Source organism: Epargyreus clarus, unplaced genomic scaffold (genome assembly GCF_041222505.1).
Source record: "Epargyreus clarus isolate Ecla_fem2 unplaced genomic scaffold, WU_Ecla_fem_2.2 ptg000009l, whole genome shotgun sequence".
In the NCBI taxonomy this organism is placed as follows: Eukaryota; Metazoa; Arthropoda; class Insecta; order Lepidoptera; family Hesperiidae; genus Epargyreus; species Epargyreus clarus.
Genome location: NW_027332217.1, coordinates 7,712,565 through 7,732,103, shown reverse-complemented (window position 1 = coordinate 7,732,103; position 19,539 = coordinate 7,712,565). Strand labels below are relative to the sequence as shown.

Below are 19,539 nucleotides of genomic sequence, written 5' to 3'. Positions count from 1 at the left end.
CGATGTTGAAACAATATATATTCATCCTATTATACCTGAAGCCATGAGGAAACAAATATACATACATCAAAACCATACCTACTGACCAACTACTAGGGGGACGGGTCACCCCACAGAATAATAAAGATTAGATCATAGCATAGTCCACCGCGCTAGTTAGATAGATAGAGTAATGACTGTGAAAATAACTGCGTCAAATACTGGCTGAATGAAGAAAGAAGATAAAAGAAGAATAAAAGGTACTTCATTGCTTTTAGCTACAGCGCAGTATTCGATGTGAATGGTTCATAAAGCAGTTAACCATATGTTTATTATAAAGTAAGTGGTGTTGTAACTCGTGGGCGATCCAAGGTTCGGCTCACCGCGAATCCAGGGCACGTGCTGAGCGATTTATTTATTTTATTAACCGCTACAGTTTACACTTGCCCTGAACGGAACTTGTGTTTATATAGCACACTTATCCGTATGCGTAATCGAAACTTCAATTACTCGTTATTAATACTCTATCTATCCAAGTTTTGCAATAAGCAAGAGAAGTGGAATCGGTCCGCTTCTTAAAGGACTGTTAGGGATTCAAGCTGATGGGCAACCTTCAATATTGGGAAAGGTACCACAAGAAGAAGTATGCAGATATTGTCAAATATCTTTGGAGAGCAAAACATTCGATAGTTTGATTATTAATAACGGACGTTTACCGGTAATAGTCACGTTGAACGTAAAGACGGGATCTATTACGCATGTGTTACGTACAGTCGTACGTGTATCAAACTATTAACGGATCCTGTTTATAAGGACGTTCGTATGTTACGCGGGTGACTAGTGACATAAAAGTAAAAAAGTATAATCCTTAAGTATGTCAGATTGTTATAAATTGTTTTTTTCGTATACTTTTTCTATTTTTAAACGTATACAAAATGATAAACTAACTTTAGTTAGTACCTAAGTCTAACTTTAGAAGTTTTAATTTATCTAACTAGCAAATAATTAAAATAGGAAACTTTTTGTTGATTGGCCATATAAAGTTAGGTTTCACGACTTAAATTAATCGGAATAAGTTTTCGTTAAAAAAATCTAAATAATTGCCTGTTTTAAATAAATAAATAAGTGCCACTTTTTGAATCGGTTTGGTACTAATTAAGATTAATCTTATGTATAAGACTGGCAAAATATAAACAGTAACTGGCTCTTCAATAAGTATGATGTGAATAGTGTATAGGTCTAGATACATATGTAAACATAGAATACTTACCTGCCTACACAATTTCTGATATTGCTAACCTATAAATAACATACATAAAGCAATGGAACTTGAAGATATCCAGACTAGGCAGAAGCGCAATCTAGATGATACGTTCAAGCCGCTCTATATCATTGGAAACATATTAAGAGCTTATCAAAGCAGAGCAAATGAATCTGACTCATTGTTAATATTAGATTATCCTTTTAATTGTGATGTAAGAACCATTTACTAAATATATGCTCATGTGTTTATGTTGTACGAGGAGCAAAAGGAATAGGTACCTACACCTAGGAACCTACACTTGATGGAGATACTCTTGATGTTAAAAGATCCACGAAAATCAGTTCTTAACTCCTAATTAGGGTTTAATGGTTCTAGAATTCTCGAAGGTTGAAATGGAAAGTGCGATATACATATTTTTTTATGTATTTTTCATTACCTATGTGTGCTTTAAGACATCCTTTAGAGCAGTGAATACTGCTATAAGGCAGAAAAAGGCCTAAAAGATATAGATACACAACATTATAAACTGACTCTTGTATAAAATAAATTGATTTAACCAGGTCAAATTGGTCCAATATACTTATAAATAAAGTTCAAACAACCAACCATGAACCGTCCTGTAAAGGTATATGGTGTAAAGGGAACGACATTGAAAACGACACCGCATTATTGAATGACGTAGGCCATTCAAAACAACCTTGGCGTGGAAGGTGACAAAATAAGCTATGGAAAGTAAGAGACTTTGGCAAGACGCCACCCAGAGCCGGTCATTTGATTGTAATGCGTTCACAAATCGCGTCACTGGTTAAACGAAAGATATTAAAACGCAAATGCATATTGCGGTTTTGTCTGTGGCTTTATTTACTTGCCTATATCTGTATTAGTCTCAAAAACAGGCTCACCTAATCACTGAATTAGTCGTACATAATGGTCAATGACGTATTATCCTCAATAATACTGAAATGCATATTTTATATTCTTTGTAAGGCACGTTAAACAGTATTTGTTGACCCGTGGGTTAAACCAATCGGACTGTCGTAGTTGTTTGTATTGGTTAGTAATCGCGAGACATTGTCATATGCCTTCTGAATGGTTGAAATACATCAGTCACATGAGCAAGTGATCCATACTTTCCTCCACAAAACCGCAAGGGTGATTGAACCTGCCTTGTATTATTAAAAATACCTATTGCAGCCATACTTTCATATTCCTCACGTATTTAAGAATTTAATTTTGACCTAATTTCTAAAATAGAATTCCCTCCAATGTCTAGTTTAAACTTAATAAAACTATAAAACCAAAGAAGCCGGCGCAACGGGTAATATCTGGCTATAAATATAAACTCGTGTAGTGTCTACACATTTCACTTTCTGAATGGAATAGCAACAGTTTAGTTAGATTTAGATTATATTAATACGAGACGGTTACTGAAGTTTTTCTATTAAATAAGAATTAACTGTCTATAAGTCCTGATTAACTAATATCCGTATTTATAACCTAAGTATTTACTACTTCCTAATAAACATATCTATTTATAATTGTGTTTTTTACACAATATGAAATGAACGCTAGATCATTTTTAAAAGTTTTGTCTAATCAGTAGGTAATCACTAATCAAAACTGCGGACGCCATTTTCAGGTAACTTCTTCGGAATAATAGAGAATTTCATTGTCATTTTACCTAGCTGTTTCCCAAAATTTCGCATCAATCGGCATGCCAAGTAATAAACTATATCTGGCATTTCGCTTCGTGATAAAATGCTTAAACAACGACATCATTCGTAGATAAACAAAAGTCACCGATATAGCTTTCAAAAATAGCATATTCAAATGATAATGAGGCTAGAGACCTTGCTCGAAGACTGACAAGCGATGTAAATTAAGAGAACCTCGTGAACACCACACCTAGCGTAAAGGAGTGTAAGGTATCCGCTGATAAAGTGGACTAACAAAAGTCACCGATACCTATAGCTTTCAAAAATAGCATGTTCAAGTGATAATGAGGCTAGAGACCTTGTTTGAAGACTGACAAGCGATGTAAAGTAAAAGACCTCGTGAAGACCACACCTAATGTAAAGGAGTGTAAGGCATCCGCTGATAAAGTGGACCTGAATAACAGTGTAGGTACGTGCCTGGACCTTATGGCACCAAGTAAGAGATTTGCCGAGAAGTTTTTTCAAACTTTTACCTCAATAGGCTGATGATAATAAGTTGACGTACTAAATGAGATAGGAGTCTGAAGACCTAGGTCACATATGAGGTAAACTTTTATCCTCAAAATATGTAATGTAATATGGACAACGTAGGGGGTATTCCGTGAAAATTTAATAAAATTTTAGACTCTACGCGTCCAATTTAAGTACTTACATTCCATCCAACGGCTTCTACGTAAAAATCTAATTTTTCCGGGTCATCAGGTTCTGAATCTGTATCCAAAAGTGTTTCATTTCCACTATCGGAATCGCGCATCGGACTTCTGCTTTCTTGCGTCTCCGTAGCTTTCTGTTCACCATCTTGTTCTTCAGCCTCTTTCAGCGGGGCAAGTGGTGTGGCTTCCTCGAGCGCTGCGCGTTGTGAAGCTTGTTTTAAAATTGAGCCGAATTTCTCGAAAAAACTATCGTCGACTTCACGCACTCTGAAACAATATCAACCATACTTTTATTACACGTTACTACTGAATATTGAAATAATTGGTGATTTACTTTTTAATTTTAAGCTTACATGTAAAATGTCATACTAAAGGATAATAGGAAAATCGCGAAATTCAAAACACGTCTACTAATAAAACACTGTATTCAGAAACTACTCGTAGTTAAGTACTGAGTGTAAGCTTCAAACTAATTACTTGGATGTTTGCGGTTAGTTCATGCGTAATATTGTCATATAAACATGTTGTATGGTATGTACACTTAAATTGTTGTTACAGGCATAGAATAAGTAAAGTTCGTACCAATCTTGCGGTTGATCATCCTGTCAATGTGCCAATGTTTAAAACATTTAAATCATGCCTTTCTAATTGGGTCCAATTAAAATGTATTTCAAAATATTGTAATAAAAGAAATTTATGATCAATTAAAATTCGACGATATTTCTCTCTCAGTTTAAAGTATTTCAGTAAACCAATAAGAAAATGTAAATCAGACAGCTGAATAAAACAAGTTTAACTGCATAAACAATGTTTATTGAGTAAGCAAGTTTAACACATATTTTCTTAGCCTATAACAACAATAAATGAATATTACAAATTACAATTGGCTCAGATAATGTTTAAATGCAAAAGAAATACAAAGTTACATTACAACATATATAAATTATACATGTAACACAAAAATAATATTTAACAAGTGTAAATAATTTAAACAAATAAGATTTGAAAGTTTTGAGTGTACAGCAATTAAGATAATGGTATCTTAATATCTAAATTCTTGCAATATGCACTGTTATTCATTAAATTCTTAATGTTACCCTAAATCACAATTACTGGAAGACTGGAATGATATAATAGTCATTAGAAATTATGTATGGCATATCAAATCTTAAATAACACCTTAATAAGTTATACAGACGTAGTTTTTATCAGACTTGGCTACCTTATGACATAATTTTTATCATTGGTTTTTTTATAAATTTCTCTCCAAAATAAGGTTGAGTATCATACATTGCACAATCATGCAAATCATGTGGCTGTTTAAAAAACAGATTAATGGGCCAATTCTTTCCAATTCAATAATTTATTTTTATACTGCCCAATATCATATGGAATCAAACTTACAAAAACTACACAATTACACAAAAACTAATAATGATGTAATAATATCAATATTAACACAACTTCATGCTATTATTTGTTATAAATAATATAAGATTTTCAATAATTTATACTTTTCTTCATTATTTCATTTCATACTTAATAATATTAGGTATAATTTTACGTAATACTACAAAAAGCTTTTAGAACTTGTAGTAGTTATTGAAGTAATATCAAGATACATTTTCACCAAACATTCTAAGTCAAATATGACTTTCTATTGCCTGTTCTTTTTCTATATATGCTTCTGAGACTTCGTGACATTATACTGGATACAGTAACTTAGCGGAAAATCTTTTTATTTGTCCAGTGCTGAAAACAATGTGTATTTAATATCAGTGTACTCCTCCACACCATGCTTACTGCCCTCTCTACCAATACCAGACTCCTTGATTCCACCGAAAGCTGGTTCGGCAGCTGACAAAATTCCATCATTGATCGCAACCATACCAAATTCCAATTTACGAGACATTCTAAATGATTGGCCAAGATCTTTTGTGAACACATATGCTGCGAGACCACTTCTGGTACTATTAGCCACTTTCAGAACTTCATCTTCGGTCTTAAATTTCAAACAGACAGCTACAGGTCCAAATATTTCTTCACCATATATGTTCATCTCAGGTTTAACATCAACTAACAATGTTGATTCATAGAATTTGCTACCAATATCAGTAGCAAACTTCCCTCCGATAAGAGGCTTAGCTCCTTTCGAAACTGCATCATTGACGAGATTGGACACCTTATCGGCTTGCATTTTATTAATCAAAGGTCCACAAGTAACACCTTCTTTAGTACCAGGCCCTAATATGCATTTCTGACCAATACGCTTCTTGAAACCTTCGACGAATTGATCATAAACATCCTCATGGATAAAAAATCTATTGGCACCGACACAGGCTTGACCGTTATTTCTGAATTTAGCCAACATTGCATTATCCAAAGCATGTTCTATGTCTGCACTTGGGAAAACAATGAAGGGGGCATTGCCACCCAATTCTAATGACACCCTTTTGATCCCGCTAGCCGCCATGCCATACAGAATTTTACCAACATGGGTTGATCCAGTGAATGATATACATCCGACATTTGGATGTTCGCACATGACTTTTCCCACCGCAGCAGCATTCTTACGGCTCGCTGTTACTACATTTATAACCCCTTTAGGTACTCCTGCTTTTTCCGCTAACTCGGCTGCAGCTAAAGCTGATAATGGGGTATCTTCTGAGGGTTTGATAACACATGTGCAGCCGGCTGCCATCAAAGCTCCTACCTTCCTAGTTATCATTGCAAAAGGGAAGTTCCATGGTGTGATTATAGAGACTACACCAATGGGCTGCCTAGTCAAGATAATTTGCTTATTTGGCCACGGGCTCTGAATCACTTCACCATCGATATGACGCGCGGTATCTGCAAACCATTCTAAGAAGGAATTTCCATACGCGACCTCTCCTTTCGATTCAGCGAGCGGCTTGCCAGACTCCGCAGTAATAATTTCCGCCAGCAAATCGGTATTCTTCTGACACATATCGAACCATTTTCGAAGAATGTAGGAGCGCTCCTTCGCGGTCGTATCTTTCCACGTCTGAAAAGCGTTAGTAGCGACGGAAACCGCATTCTGGGCGTCAGTAGCGTCCATATCCGGCACCTCTACAATTAGTTGATCGTTGGCGGGATTTGTCACAGGAAATACCGCCTTATTCCCAGCGCTCACCCATTCTCCATTAATATAAGCCTGACTCTTAAGTAGATGTAGCCGGCGACACTCCATTGTTAAATAATTAAAGTTCTTTGAAATCCCCAACCGCAGGCAATTCATCTCCCTTTTAATTTCACTATTAAAACAGTTGATCGCCTTCGCCGGTGCCTCGGCTTATTATATAAGAATATGCAGAGATAAGTCACCACTCAATGGATAACGTATATAGCTATTTATATAACGTTATTTATTCGTTTCGGAACAATAACAACACTTATCACATTTATACTTAATTCACAGTGCAGAATTGAATTATTGGATAAAAATATATTACTTTGACATTGGGTGACTTTGACGTCTTTGACATTTGACAAGAACGTTTACAAACAGCTGTGCAGCACAGACTACGAATGCCTCATTTAGGTACTCGCGAACAAACGGCCGAGTAACTCGCCGAACAATAACGAGCATGCAAAATGTTGCGTTTCGGAAACCTTTAATACGTGCTGAAAATTCTGAAAAAAATCTTGTGAACAAGAAAATGTGCTTCAACACGGAGTATATTTTTACATAATCATATTTTTTCCTATTCTTCTGATTTCGGCGACTATTTGAACTTCCATTACAGGTTCTTGAGAAGTTATTGCTAATAAACAATGTTATTAGTGTTTGAAATATTAAAAACAAAATTAAAATATCGATAAAATTGGACACGTTTGAACGCCGCCTTTTTTCGCGCTCTTTCACGACAATGACGTCACGGAGCGTGATTTGTGTTGATAAATGTATGCACACAAAGTTAATATTCAAGGTTTTCGGATTTATTGCTATTTACATCATGGGAAAGGCTAAATAAGCACTTTATAGATATTTCCTAGAGTTATTTTAGAAAAACACTACTATAGACACATTAAACAGTGTTTTTCTGTTGCAAAAGATGCGAAAATATGAAAAAAGTGGTAATAAGATTATAGGAAACAGATAAAGTATCTCCAAAATCGCATTAACATTTACATTTACTTTAACTATTAATCTATGACCGTAACAAACAATAATTTTAAAATATTGCATTGATCATCTACTTCGTTATGTACTTATCGACTTCTACATCAAACACTATCATTTAAAACAAAAAAAAATCATATCATAATATTATAAAGATAGCTGAAAGTTAACAACATTTAAGTTATGATCAGTTAAATATTTCTGAATTGACCTACGCATAAACACCTGTTTATCCATTTTTGTATATTTTTGGTAAATAGTCAGATTGTGCTCTGTGATGTGATGATTGTGATTTTTCTTGGTTATTCCTAAAAATACTATATAGTAAAATCACACAAGGTAATAAAAACACTGCAGGAATATAAATAAAAACAATGTTTCTTTCAAACAGCATGAATATCGACGCCGATAAACATCGTAACACGCTGTGTGACGTCATGTTTCGACCAATGGCAATGCGTTTTGCAAATTTGAAATTCGCTTGTATAATTTACGAATTTTGATTAAAGTAATCAATTTGATACGAAAAAAATAAAAAAAAATTGTTTAGATGTAATTTCAGGACCATAAAGTACCGAGAAAAAAATAACAAGAAAATCATACATATTCCCTATTTAATAAAACTTAGTGGATGTCGGATGTTTCACGGTGACTTTTAACGGGTCTCAAGATTACTTATGTACCTGTAGCAGAATTTGACATAGCATGGGTTATGTTGTATTATATTTGTTCAGATACACCTTTTCGACTTCAATGACAAAAATAAAAGCGTATTAAAATAAAATAATAATTAGTTAAAGCGCCAATCCTATCTGTGGTGGATTGTAAATAATCATGGCAGATAGTGGCACCTTACTATTAGGTGTATTATGATACTAATGATCGTTTCCTTTGTCTGTATCATAAAGAAAAGCATAAATATCGAAAGATTGAAAAACATAATTGAAATTGTTTTTCGTAGTGGCTTTTGACTCTATCACCATTTTTATATATTGAATCTTTTAATATGATATCAAAATCTGTATAAACTCCTATTTTATTTATTTGCCGAGTGATGTATAAACAAATACAAATAATATTCACTCTACAAGTGACATATATACAATGTTAATTTGTAAATATCATATAATATCATATCATTTACCGTAACATGGGGTACTTAAGCCAATGAATACAAATATACTTTCTTCAGATATAAGACATATTTGCATAACACGGCAACAAGTGGGCTTTTGACATGAGATGCAAAAGTGAAAGAATCTGAGATACTCGTAGCGGCACCAATGCCGATGAGGAAAGGGTTAACGGTATACAATCTGCCTTGTGCAACGCAACTATTATCAAATTATAATTACCCATTGTTGTAATTGGTAGCTGTATTTAGCTACCTACTTAAGACAAATCACATCTTAACGGTGCACCTACTTAAGTAAGTACAGTTATGTGAGTTACTTATATATTCAGATATATTTTTTTAAGGCACTTACTGATTTTCATGTACTTCTTCATCTACAGATTTTTGTTGTTGTAGTTTTTCGTAGAATCCTTTCCACATTGATTCTTCATCCATTTTGTTTTATATTTTCCACTGAACACACAAAATAACAATTTTCAGTCTTCAACCTTGTCGCGGTGTACTACCATAAGAATATGCAGATACAAATGAATCACCGAAAAGATCCAGTCATAAGTTCAAAGAAGTAATGACGTGAGTGGAGGGAGTTAAATCTTACGATTATAATCAAAGTAGGTAGGCACATAAACTACGATTATAAGTCAACCTTATTTTCTCTTCGGTTGTAAACTTCAGCGTCTACATTTAATTAAACAGAGGTCACTGACACTATCTGGACACGGTAATCTTCACTCACACGATCTCACAACACGCTTACCGGCGAAAAATCGAATTTATGGAAAGAAATATAGAACGAATTATGAAACGGCGTCTTGGACGATTGTTTTGCTTTGTGGTACACGAATGAAACTGACGTAATCCACGGCCAAGCCCGGCGGATCGACGCGCGTGGAACAACGCTGTCGCAAGCAGCTCCCAGACTAACAAGTCCACATTAACGCACGTGCTTTTGTAACGACACATAATCAGTAGGCAAACAATGCGATCAGGTGGTTGCTTTACTTCCTGACTTTTACAAAACGAGCATTCAGCATAACAATGTTCATACTACTAATTATAAACCTAGTGCCTACAATTAAAATATATAATGCAAATTACACGTTACATTACAACTTTTAGAAAATAATGTTGGCATGCAACATATGCAGCATCTCTTACAACTTGTGAATCATACGAGTAAACATTGTGGCCGACGTTTTCTTAACAAATCGTGATCCAGTATATAAATAGAAGATCAAATATTTGCCAACGTCACAGTTACTAACGATGGAAATCTAAACACTGCAATAAACGATTGAACCATAAAACCCACAAAATTCTGGTAAGGTTAGGTTTACATCGATGTAATTTCAGGTAAAATTATTATTGTCTGATCTGAAATGTCATAGCTTTGATATATTTACTAAGCTAATATATTTCAAATGTTTTTACAAGCTTGAAGTTGCATAGGAGCGTACTGTCCACCTGTTTGTATGTGGTCACTGCTGCCAATGCAAATCTTCAACCTTCAATCTTCATATACCATACCTTCATATAGACCAGTGGTCCTACGTTGTTAATCAGAGATTCTACTACTCGCGAGGAATAAGATGATCACATTATGTGTAACTCTGCGTGCATCCACATCTTTCCAACGAAATGTAGAACTGCTTCAAGCAGGAAAAAGGTGTGGCATTGATACCTATCTGGTCGAATCATACTGTTTTTACCTTAAACCACCTTACCCCAAATGCCTGATTACAAGTAATTATTGACATCATCGATTAATTTTCCTACAATTATGATCCATACTTTCATTTCTCAGAACCATCTCAATAATTGGATAAGATAACTAATAATACGTTAAGTGTTGTTGGCGTGTTGAATTGACTCTGTTGATGTCCTCCATCATGCAATTCTTAGACATGCGACTGTAAAGCACAATTATTTCGTTATTGTTAAAGTGTGTTATTATCCATTCGGGCCTATTTACCTACTAAGAAACCAATTAATTACTTCATAACATTGATATATTATTCGTTATTAAATACTGCTATATTGATACATGTTAAATACAAAATAGAGACGTCCTAGGTAAAGTTCATAATGTATTTGTCTTATTTTTACCATACCTATCTACAATACGCACAACCCTAAACTCTTTTGAAAATCTTTCAAAATTTCTGTTTTCAAATTATTGCAAGTATTTAGACACGAGCACAACAATTACGTAGAGTAGATATTCAATATTATGTATACGATTTTAATTAATATTAAATGTAGTTAATATTATATTAAAAATGCAGTGATAACCTAGTGGTTAAGAATTCGGCCTCTCGATCGAGGGGTCCTAGGTTGAAATCCCAAGCACGCACATCTGCTTTTTCAAAGTTATGTGCGTATAAGAAATTAATTATCACTTGCTTCATACATCTTGCTTAAATGGCGAAGGAAAACATCTTGAGGAAACCTGCACACCTTAAAGATTTTATAAAAAGCATTTCAAAAGTATATGAAGTCTACCAATACGCACTTGGCCAGCGCGGTGGACTATGGCCTAATCATTCTGAGAGGACCCGTGCCCAGTGGGACAATAATGGGTTGATGATGATGATGATGAATTAATATTGCAAGCACTGAAGCACCCATAGATTCCCTACTAACTACATACCTATTATGTGGATTAAAAAGAGTTATTAACTCATCTCATTGCCACAATTAAATCATTCACATACCTATTATCACTTTATTATCACTCGCAGAGCGTAATAAAATGTTATCACTACACTACTTTAGAATAAACAGGCATAATAAAGTTTAAAAACGTTTATTTTCGTGCGTAACACATCGATGCAAAGTTAGAACTGGAAGTCAAGGTCAATGGGAGTGACGTAGTACTGTTTCAAGGTTACATGCCAACGTAGTTATATACGTTTTAACATTTATTTCCTTATTACACTGCTTTCATTCGGATAAAGTTATACAATTTATTTATATCGACGCAAATAATCTGCCCAGGTCCATCTGACTTGAATTTAAGACGACCATCTCAGATTCTCAGATGTCAGAAATGGCAACGCATGTGTGATCGACTTCAGGTAAAATGGCAAAACTCTTTTCTATACGGTCTCAATGGACGGCAGTTTCTATCTGTCAGCAGAGGGCATGCTAGTTTACTCATTCGATCTTAAAAAAAACTAATACACCACGAATACCACCATACCGTCTGGCAGCAGACGGGTATGTTATTAAATTAACCTATTGTAAAGTCACATTAATTACATATATTACTTTATTTATACATTTATATATTTCATTTCAACATTATAAAAATAAATTATTTAAAAATAATTTAAGTAAATGCTTTCCGTCAAAAAATAATGCTGGCCATATTATATTTGATTGGCCGTTATATTCGTAATTAAAAAAGAGGATTATGGCGGGAAACGACAAATGATGAGGGCGATGTAGTGTAAAGTGTATTAGGAAATAGGAATTATATAATATTTATTAAAAACAAGAAGCTACATTCTAGTACGCATTTCATTGGTGATATTCCTTACATAATTATGTCCATCGATCTATATGCCTATGAACTATAGTAAACTTTAATCTTAAGTTCAATTATATTTATTTGCACGATAACTAAACTAAAAAAAAAGCGTATTAATAATAAAAAAAGGTTGTAGTAATTATATTATATTTAACAATTTTAAATTATTCATTTATTTGACAGGTATTATAACGTCCTTTTATAACATTCTATCCATACAGAGTAGGTATATTATTTTGACAGCAATTTTGGCTAACAAGGAATCGTCGCTATACGTAGCTGCATTGCGCTAAGCTGAGCCGCCCTGTGTCCTGAGCCCTGAACTATGAACTATGTAGAGTGATAGATCAATGTATAAGGGTATATTTTCATTACTTTTTTTAATTATTTTATGTCAATAAGAGTTTATTTTATTGCTGGTGAGTTGCAATCTAGCGGGAAACTATATAAAAGAAAGAAGGATATTGCTAAGAAAATTAGATGTTATAGAATGTATTTTCAGAGAAAATGTATTGTGTTTGTTTTTGTGTGTACGGAGTTGTAATTGAATCTTTTATTATATAAAATAGTATTTCAGGAATAATTAGTTTACACATGGAAACAGTGAGAAACTACAACAAAACAATGATAACATTCACATTGTCCACTCATTCGTTGCAGAGCTGGATAAACAGGTCACAGACATTTTAACAGTACGTCTTTGTGTCGACAACGAGCATCCGTTACTGTACGGAGAATCGCTGTTACCCTGATAAAAGACATCCAGGATGTTATAAGCCTCTTTGTATCTATAACTTGCAGTATCGTCTCACCTCATCGGGACCCAAAGGCAAATATGGTCGCTTATACGGGGAAAGGAACCCATGATTTTTTTAATTTTTAGGCATGTATTAAAAAATAACCGTCAACATTTCTAAAATTTATCACCAAATCAGTTTTACAGACGCGGTAACACGTTAGGTAAGTTCTCAAAAAAAAGTACAGTCCGTTTGTTATTTTTTTAATTTCAATTCGATTATATAAAAAAAAAATAAGTTATATAGAGTAAGGAAAAGTCTAAACCGCATAATACTGGGATCAAAGTTCGTTTTTATTTTTCAACAAGACCCCAAATTTTTGAGTGTCCACGGGCCCCCCAATTTCCTAAAATGGTCCTAAGTAATTAGAAAAATGGCTTAAATTATGATATAAAAGAAAAGAGATTGACTTATTATCAGTTAAAACAAATCAACTACATGCCAAGTATAGTGTTTCGAGAATCTAGCAAACATGGCTTTATCTCACATTTTTCCCTCATTTCTGCATTAGCAAACACTTTGTGACTGGCGTTTGCAATTAGCCAATTAAACACGTAGGTAAGCAACGTGCTGATAAAACTTGATATTTATAAAGCACTTGCATGAGGGCGTTTTAATATAAAAACAATAAGTAGATAGCTACTTGCCTATATCTGTTATTCTGATTTACCTTCTTGTTCTTCTTTATATTAGAATTACCTGGAAGATTCTAAAGGTGTTTGCAACTTAGATAATATCCAGAAACCTGCATACCTAATTACTACATCTATTATCTACATAAAATAAAATAATTTATACGCTGTTCATTCATAAATAAAGTTTCCTTTATTTCGTTAATTAATTTGTTAAATGTTACTTTATGACGTTTTAACACTAAGTTTAAATAACCTGTGATGGCTTACTACTTAATATAGTTATTTCCCACGTGGTATTCATAAATTGCAGTCTGGTAACTGGTAAATGTTATTTATTTTATTAAATAACAGATAATTCTGCAATAGGAAGACCTGATAATGGAGTATTTCTATTTTAATGCTCCTAGTAATTTAATGACTCAACTTAATCCTCATGATTTAGATGACGCATTATCTCCATTACAATAAGTCCTTTTATTAACTGAGTAGGTAGAGTTATTTTTACGTCACAGGCCATATATATTTATACATAAATAATGACTGTCGCATATTTTCAATTTTTGTCGAGGAATTCTAAGTGGATGAATAGTAAAGTCGTGGTACATAAGACTAAAAGTCTCAGTTATTTTTAAAACTTAGTTGATCGCGTATACCTACTAATTAGGAAATCGACAAAGTTGTTGAATATTAAAATTACACCCATAATACAGACATAATCATTTTTTTATTGTACTTAATAGTGTAGACTAATTTATAGTCCAATTTCTCGAAATTTTCCATTTTAATTGGAAATTATGAGTACATGTAGGTAAGGCTCGTTAACAGCAACGAAACAAAAAAATCGACTTAAAAATTAGTGACAAGCTAAATAGGATAAAGGTACTGAAGTTTGTGTATCAGAGTCCAATAAATGAAAGTATCATGAATACAATTAGATAAATAAACTAAGTAAGTAATACAAATAAATCAAATTGGCATTTAGCAAAAACATATACAAATGCCACCGTAACAAATTAATTAGCTACGACTTTTAGTAACACCGACATAAATAACGTATGACGAAATAATCTGAGAAGGCACTAAGTAAACTGTAAATTCCTGTGTACTCATGAGATAATGGTTTCCACATTAATCCCTGATATGGCTCATTTTAAACAACACTGTTTGCAAAAGTTTGTAGATTGTGTGCAAAACTGTATCATAACAAAATCTTGACGTGTGTCACACATGCATCGTATTATATACTTTATAGACACGGATTAAGTGACTAAATAGACCCCGTAACATCGCATTATTTCTCATTTTTATTATCATATGTGTTAAAACAAAGAAGTGCAGTGTCAGAGGACGCCACCTTCATTATATGATTATTTAGCAGTTTAAGTTAGCGTAGAATTACTCATAGGCTAGATCGTAAGTAATATAAAGTACCTATTACTGACTTGGTACTTTATACAAACAAAAAAAAACAAAAATTTATCATCAACCCATTACTGACTTCTTTCTCAGAATGAAGGGGGTCTACGCCATACTACGGTGACCAAATACGGATTGGTAAACTTCAAATACCATTGAGATTTTTTAACACAACTCACAGGTATATAATATTCCTCATGATATTTTTCATCAGATAAAGCATGATTAAACTGATGTCTAATGTAAACAACTGAAAATTCAAAGATGCGTGCTTGCGATTAGGAACTCGAACCCGATTGAGAGTTTCAAATCACTACGATTTTTTTTTATTATTTACAGTAAATTACTAACATCGATTTACGTCGAAAACTTACTAGAACTTACTGAAGAGAAGCACTGTTGATTGTGTCTGACAAGCGTAAGCGCAATAAGTGGAATAAAATTGATAGGCGTGGGTTTACAGGATCAGATGTCTTGTATTAGGAGTCCATATATTGTTTCCATCTCTACGTTTGCAGTGCTCGTTACCTTATCTGCAATGTTGCAAGTGGGTGGAATGTATAAGTTTGCATAATTTTATTGTCGCCAAAATATCGTTCATTGGATGGCTTTTAGTTTATTTTTCGCAATACTCTAAAGGAAAATATCACGAAGAAACAATACGAATGAGGATTCTCGGTATTGTTCTGATCAGAATGTATACAAAGTGAATCATTTTGCATCTGAAATGTGTGGTTTCGGCAAACTATAGGTAAAATATGAATCCTATCAGCTATTCTTAAGTATTTCTTTAAGTATTTCTATATCCAGAAGTGATCCTTTAATGGTTTATTTTGATTATTTAATATTAACACTACCTACTTATTTCTTCTCTTTATAACTTAAAACGTCTTTAGATTTTTTCAAAAATATCTACAATTTACGCATGTAGTGTTAACCAGTGTAGAGTTAATTTTTGTAGTCTTCTATTTTTTTCCTTGAACCTTTAATTTTTATCAAAATTCGATTTATTTTACCAGTCAAAATAAAATTAAGTTACGATGGAACGAATATTTTTATACTTGGATACAAAATAAATAAAATCATAAATAATAATGTGACATATATATATGAATCAAGTGGTATTCTTTAATATTTCGTATTTCCTATATTTATACGTACAGACAAGAAGTCATGGTTCAATCAATAAATTATTTAAGCAATCACTATATTTCGTTTAAATCCTTCAGATTTTCATATCAAACTGAGTACATAAGAATAGTTCATTCGTATTGATCTACAAGTCCTACTTACGAGGAAAACGCCGCATTTAATAAAAATAGGCTAGCATAAACTTATGAATAGACATTTCACAAAAGGAAAATAAACTGAATAATTTAATATTCGACAACAAAAAATTGTACCCTTACATTCGCCGGCTGATTATTTCTTTTTCCTGTAACTTCTTGTAAACAAACATCCAGGGATCATCACGCACTTTGGTTTCCATGTTCGTTGCAAATCACATACACGTTGTCAACACAAGTTATATACACGAGAATATTATAAATAACCCTAAGACGTGTATTATCTCGGGGTCAATAAATATCACTGAGAAGTAACGGGGTTACGTCGCGCGGTTTTCAGGCGCGCTGACTGCGGTGTGTCAGCGAATGTCTGACTATGCGGTTCTGAGCTTAGCTTTGTTTGCCCGAGGTTTATTACCTACTCCAGTTTTTTAGAGATCCAAGGCTCCGCTGTGTGGAGGCGAAACCATTGAAACATTTGCAACAAACCCATTGTCAAAACTGCGCAATCCCACGAGCAAACAACGCTACGTAAAAAATGTTTCTCATAGAAATATCCTCGTTATTATTAAGAACCTTTAATAATGTAACCATCCCCAATTAAAACTTTAAGAAGCAAGTTTAAATTTAATTTAATAATGCCAGTCACCTTCTACTGTAAAAATTAGCCTGAAACGTGAGGAATTAACGAGTCATGAAGCAATAACAATGTTAGAGTTGGTATTTACTTACGAGTATTATAGGCATATAACAAAGATTTTAAAATATTTGAAGCTCTATTTCTTATGAATGTCCATTTTAAATTTTCTATTACATTAGAAAAATAATTAAAAAGGTAAGTTGTGTGTTACACTATTTTTAATTACATAAAATTAGATATTAAGTAGCAAATGATTAAATGGCAAAGGAAAATATCGTGAAAATATATGTGCCTGAGACTTCTCCTTAAAACGTACCTATATTATAACGCTCGATTGTATTAACCACAATGCCTTAGTAAATTTTATATTGTACAGAACCCCGTAAGTATTAAAGTTATTAATAAACATGGGTTAATTGAACTAAGGTAATTCCATCTTATTAATAACTTGGGTAGACGTGTGAATCATGGGAAAGCTTCCTATTGTTGAATAAAAATTCACAACATAAAGCTCTATACGGGTATTTTTAGGGGGAAATTTTATATGCATTTTCAAATTGGATTTTTAAGGAAAAATACACCTACGTGTTGCTCAAATAAAATTAAAATGATCATTATGCGTAGGTAATTAGCGTTGCCACACCTTTGCCTGCCATTAGCATCACTGTTAGATATGTATGTATTGATTAAGGGGTGCGACCGGGGTGTTACAAGGTACATATTTTACGCAGACAATCTAGTACTAAATAAATATTTCTTTTTATTTACCAATATTTCCAGTCAGTCAGGGGTGTGACTGACTGGAATGCATCAGTGACAACGACTTTAGCAATGGTTTACTTACAGTAGCAGACTATAATAGGTAATAGCAGACACTTGGATTTCATCCTTTTTACAAAGATCACACGGAGACAGGCTACTCGAATGCAGATATGAGGTGAAAGGTAAGGGTTAATGGTCCTAATTTGAATGTACAGACCGAAAATATTGCCCCCGACAAAGTTCAATTAGTGCTATATAAAAAAACAACTGGAACGGACAACCCAATGTTCCAAGCACGGAAGCGTCCATGAAATTTTGCCAAAAGAGGTCGGTCAATCATCCAACCCGAGGTTCTTAAACTTTATGGATCAGTAGGTAACTATCTACTCAATGCACGAAGTGACGCATGCGTATTTCCAAAAACATGGCGACTTCAAATTAAGTCTTCTGTCGGTCACTTGCTAAACGTGTAAAATTATATAATGTACATACAAGAACAAAGTATAAAATTAAAGTAATATTTATATGGATAATCGGAGTTAAATATTAAACCATGTTTACCTAATCTTTGTATTAAAATAATCAAAAAATATCAGTCTTAAGTTTCATGCTCTTAAAGAATTGTTAGTTGACATTCAGAGAAGATAATACAAAATTCTACATCTTCACAAATTATCTCAAATAAGTGTAATATGAATACATTACGGTACGAATATACATGCATTGAAGTAGGCGGGCTATTTGCATTATGTGCTGGCAATCTTGACGTTTCTTTGTCATGCAAAGTTTCTATTAATAACAGTAACGTTTTCCTCTAAAAGAAAAATCCAGCCAACAATGCAGCTTAAGGTAATGGTCGCACTTGCTGAGAAAAAATATAAATGTATACTATAATATTATAAAGAAATTACAAACTAGCATTAGTTATGGGATTATAATATTTTTGTCGTTGTTCTATCAGTAATATCTGGGAAATAAAATTTCCCGTGACACTACGAATAGCGCGAACGTAGGTAGAGTCACGGGGATAAAGTGGTAGTAGTGCACCGCACTGGCCAAGTTCGGATTTGTAGACTTTCATGTCACCTTTGTTTAGAACTCAGGCAGTCCACCTAATGGTAAGTGGCCACTGCCGCCCATGGATAACTGTAATCAACCCCAGATAGGATTAGATCTTACCTGAAGTCGGCCACAAGTGCGCCGCTACCCCTGAGAACTAAGCTGGAACGCCTCGAAAAAGTATGTCTCCCTTACCACACCCTTCAAACCAGAACACAGCAGTGCTCAACACTGCTGATATGAGGCATAAATAGGTTTGGCGGTGGTGCCGCCAGAGTCGAACCACAAAGGGTTCTACCACCTTCAAACTCACGATGTTTTCTTTCACCGTTTAAGCAAGTAATCAATATTTTTTACTACGCACATAACTTGGAAAATCGGTAGTTTCTGTGTTTCGTACTTCGGGCCCCCGACTTAGGAGCCAAGTTTGTAACCACTCTTCTATCACTGCTTCTTATAAATGTTAAGCTGGAATCAGTGCCGTGCCGTATAGTCGGGCTTCTAAAAGTTTTACTACCTATA

The 19,539-nt window shown here is 33.8% G+C and overlaps 2 protein-coding genes and 1 long non-coding RNA gene across 3 annotated transcripts in view; 1 reads left to right on the top strand and 2 right to left on the bottom strand.

The window, feature by feature from the left end:
* stac (C2 and C2B_Munc13-like domain-containing protein staccato) overlaps window positions 1-19,539 on the bottom strand; it is a 42,020-nt gene that overhangs the window by 16,617 nt on the left and 5,864 nt on the right. Inside the window, exon 2 of the mRNA XM_073076592.1 lies at window positions 3,611-3,878. Coding sequence (XP_072932693.1) covers window positions 3,611-3,878 — 268 coding nt within the window. The remainder of the gene's footprint in view (window positions 1-3,610; window positions 3,879-19,539) is intronic.
* Ssadh (succinic semialdehyde dehydrogenase) lies at window positions 4,403-7,123 on the bottom strand. The gene has a single exon (XM_073076590.1). The coding sequence runs from the start codon at window positions 6,868-6,870 to the stop codon at window positions 5,350-5,352; it is 1,521 nt and encodes a 506-aa protein (XP_072932691.1). The 5' UTR covers window positions 6,871-7,123; the 3' UTR covers window positions 4,403-5,349.
* Window positions 8,750-9,418, top strand: LOC140744895 (uncharacterized). The gene is made up of 3 exons (XR_012102600.1): window positions 8,750-8,869; window positions 8,948-9,184; window positions 9,371-9,418. It is a non-coding gene; the product is annotated as an uncharacterized LOC140744895 (long non-coding RNA).

Bases quoted from the DNA above. Each gene is read 5' to 3' on its own strand.
- Ssadh (XM_073076590.1), bottom strand. From the start codon at position 6,870: ATGAATTGCCTGCGGTTGGGGATTTCAAAGAACTTTAATTATTTAACA.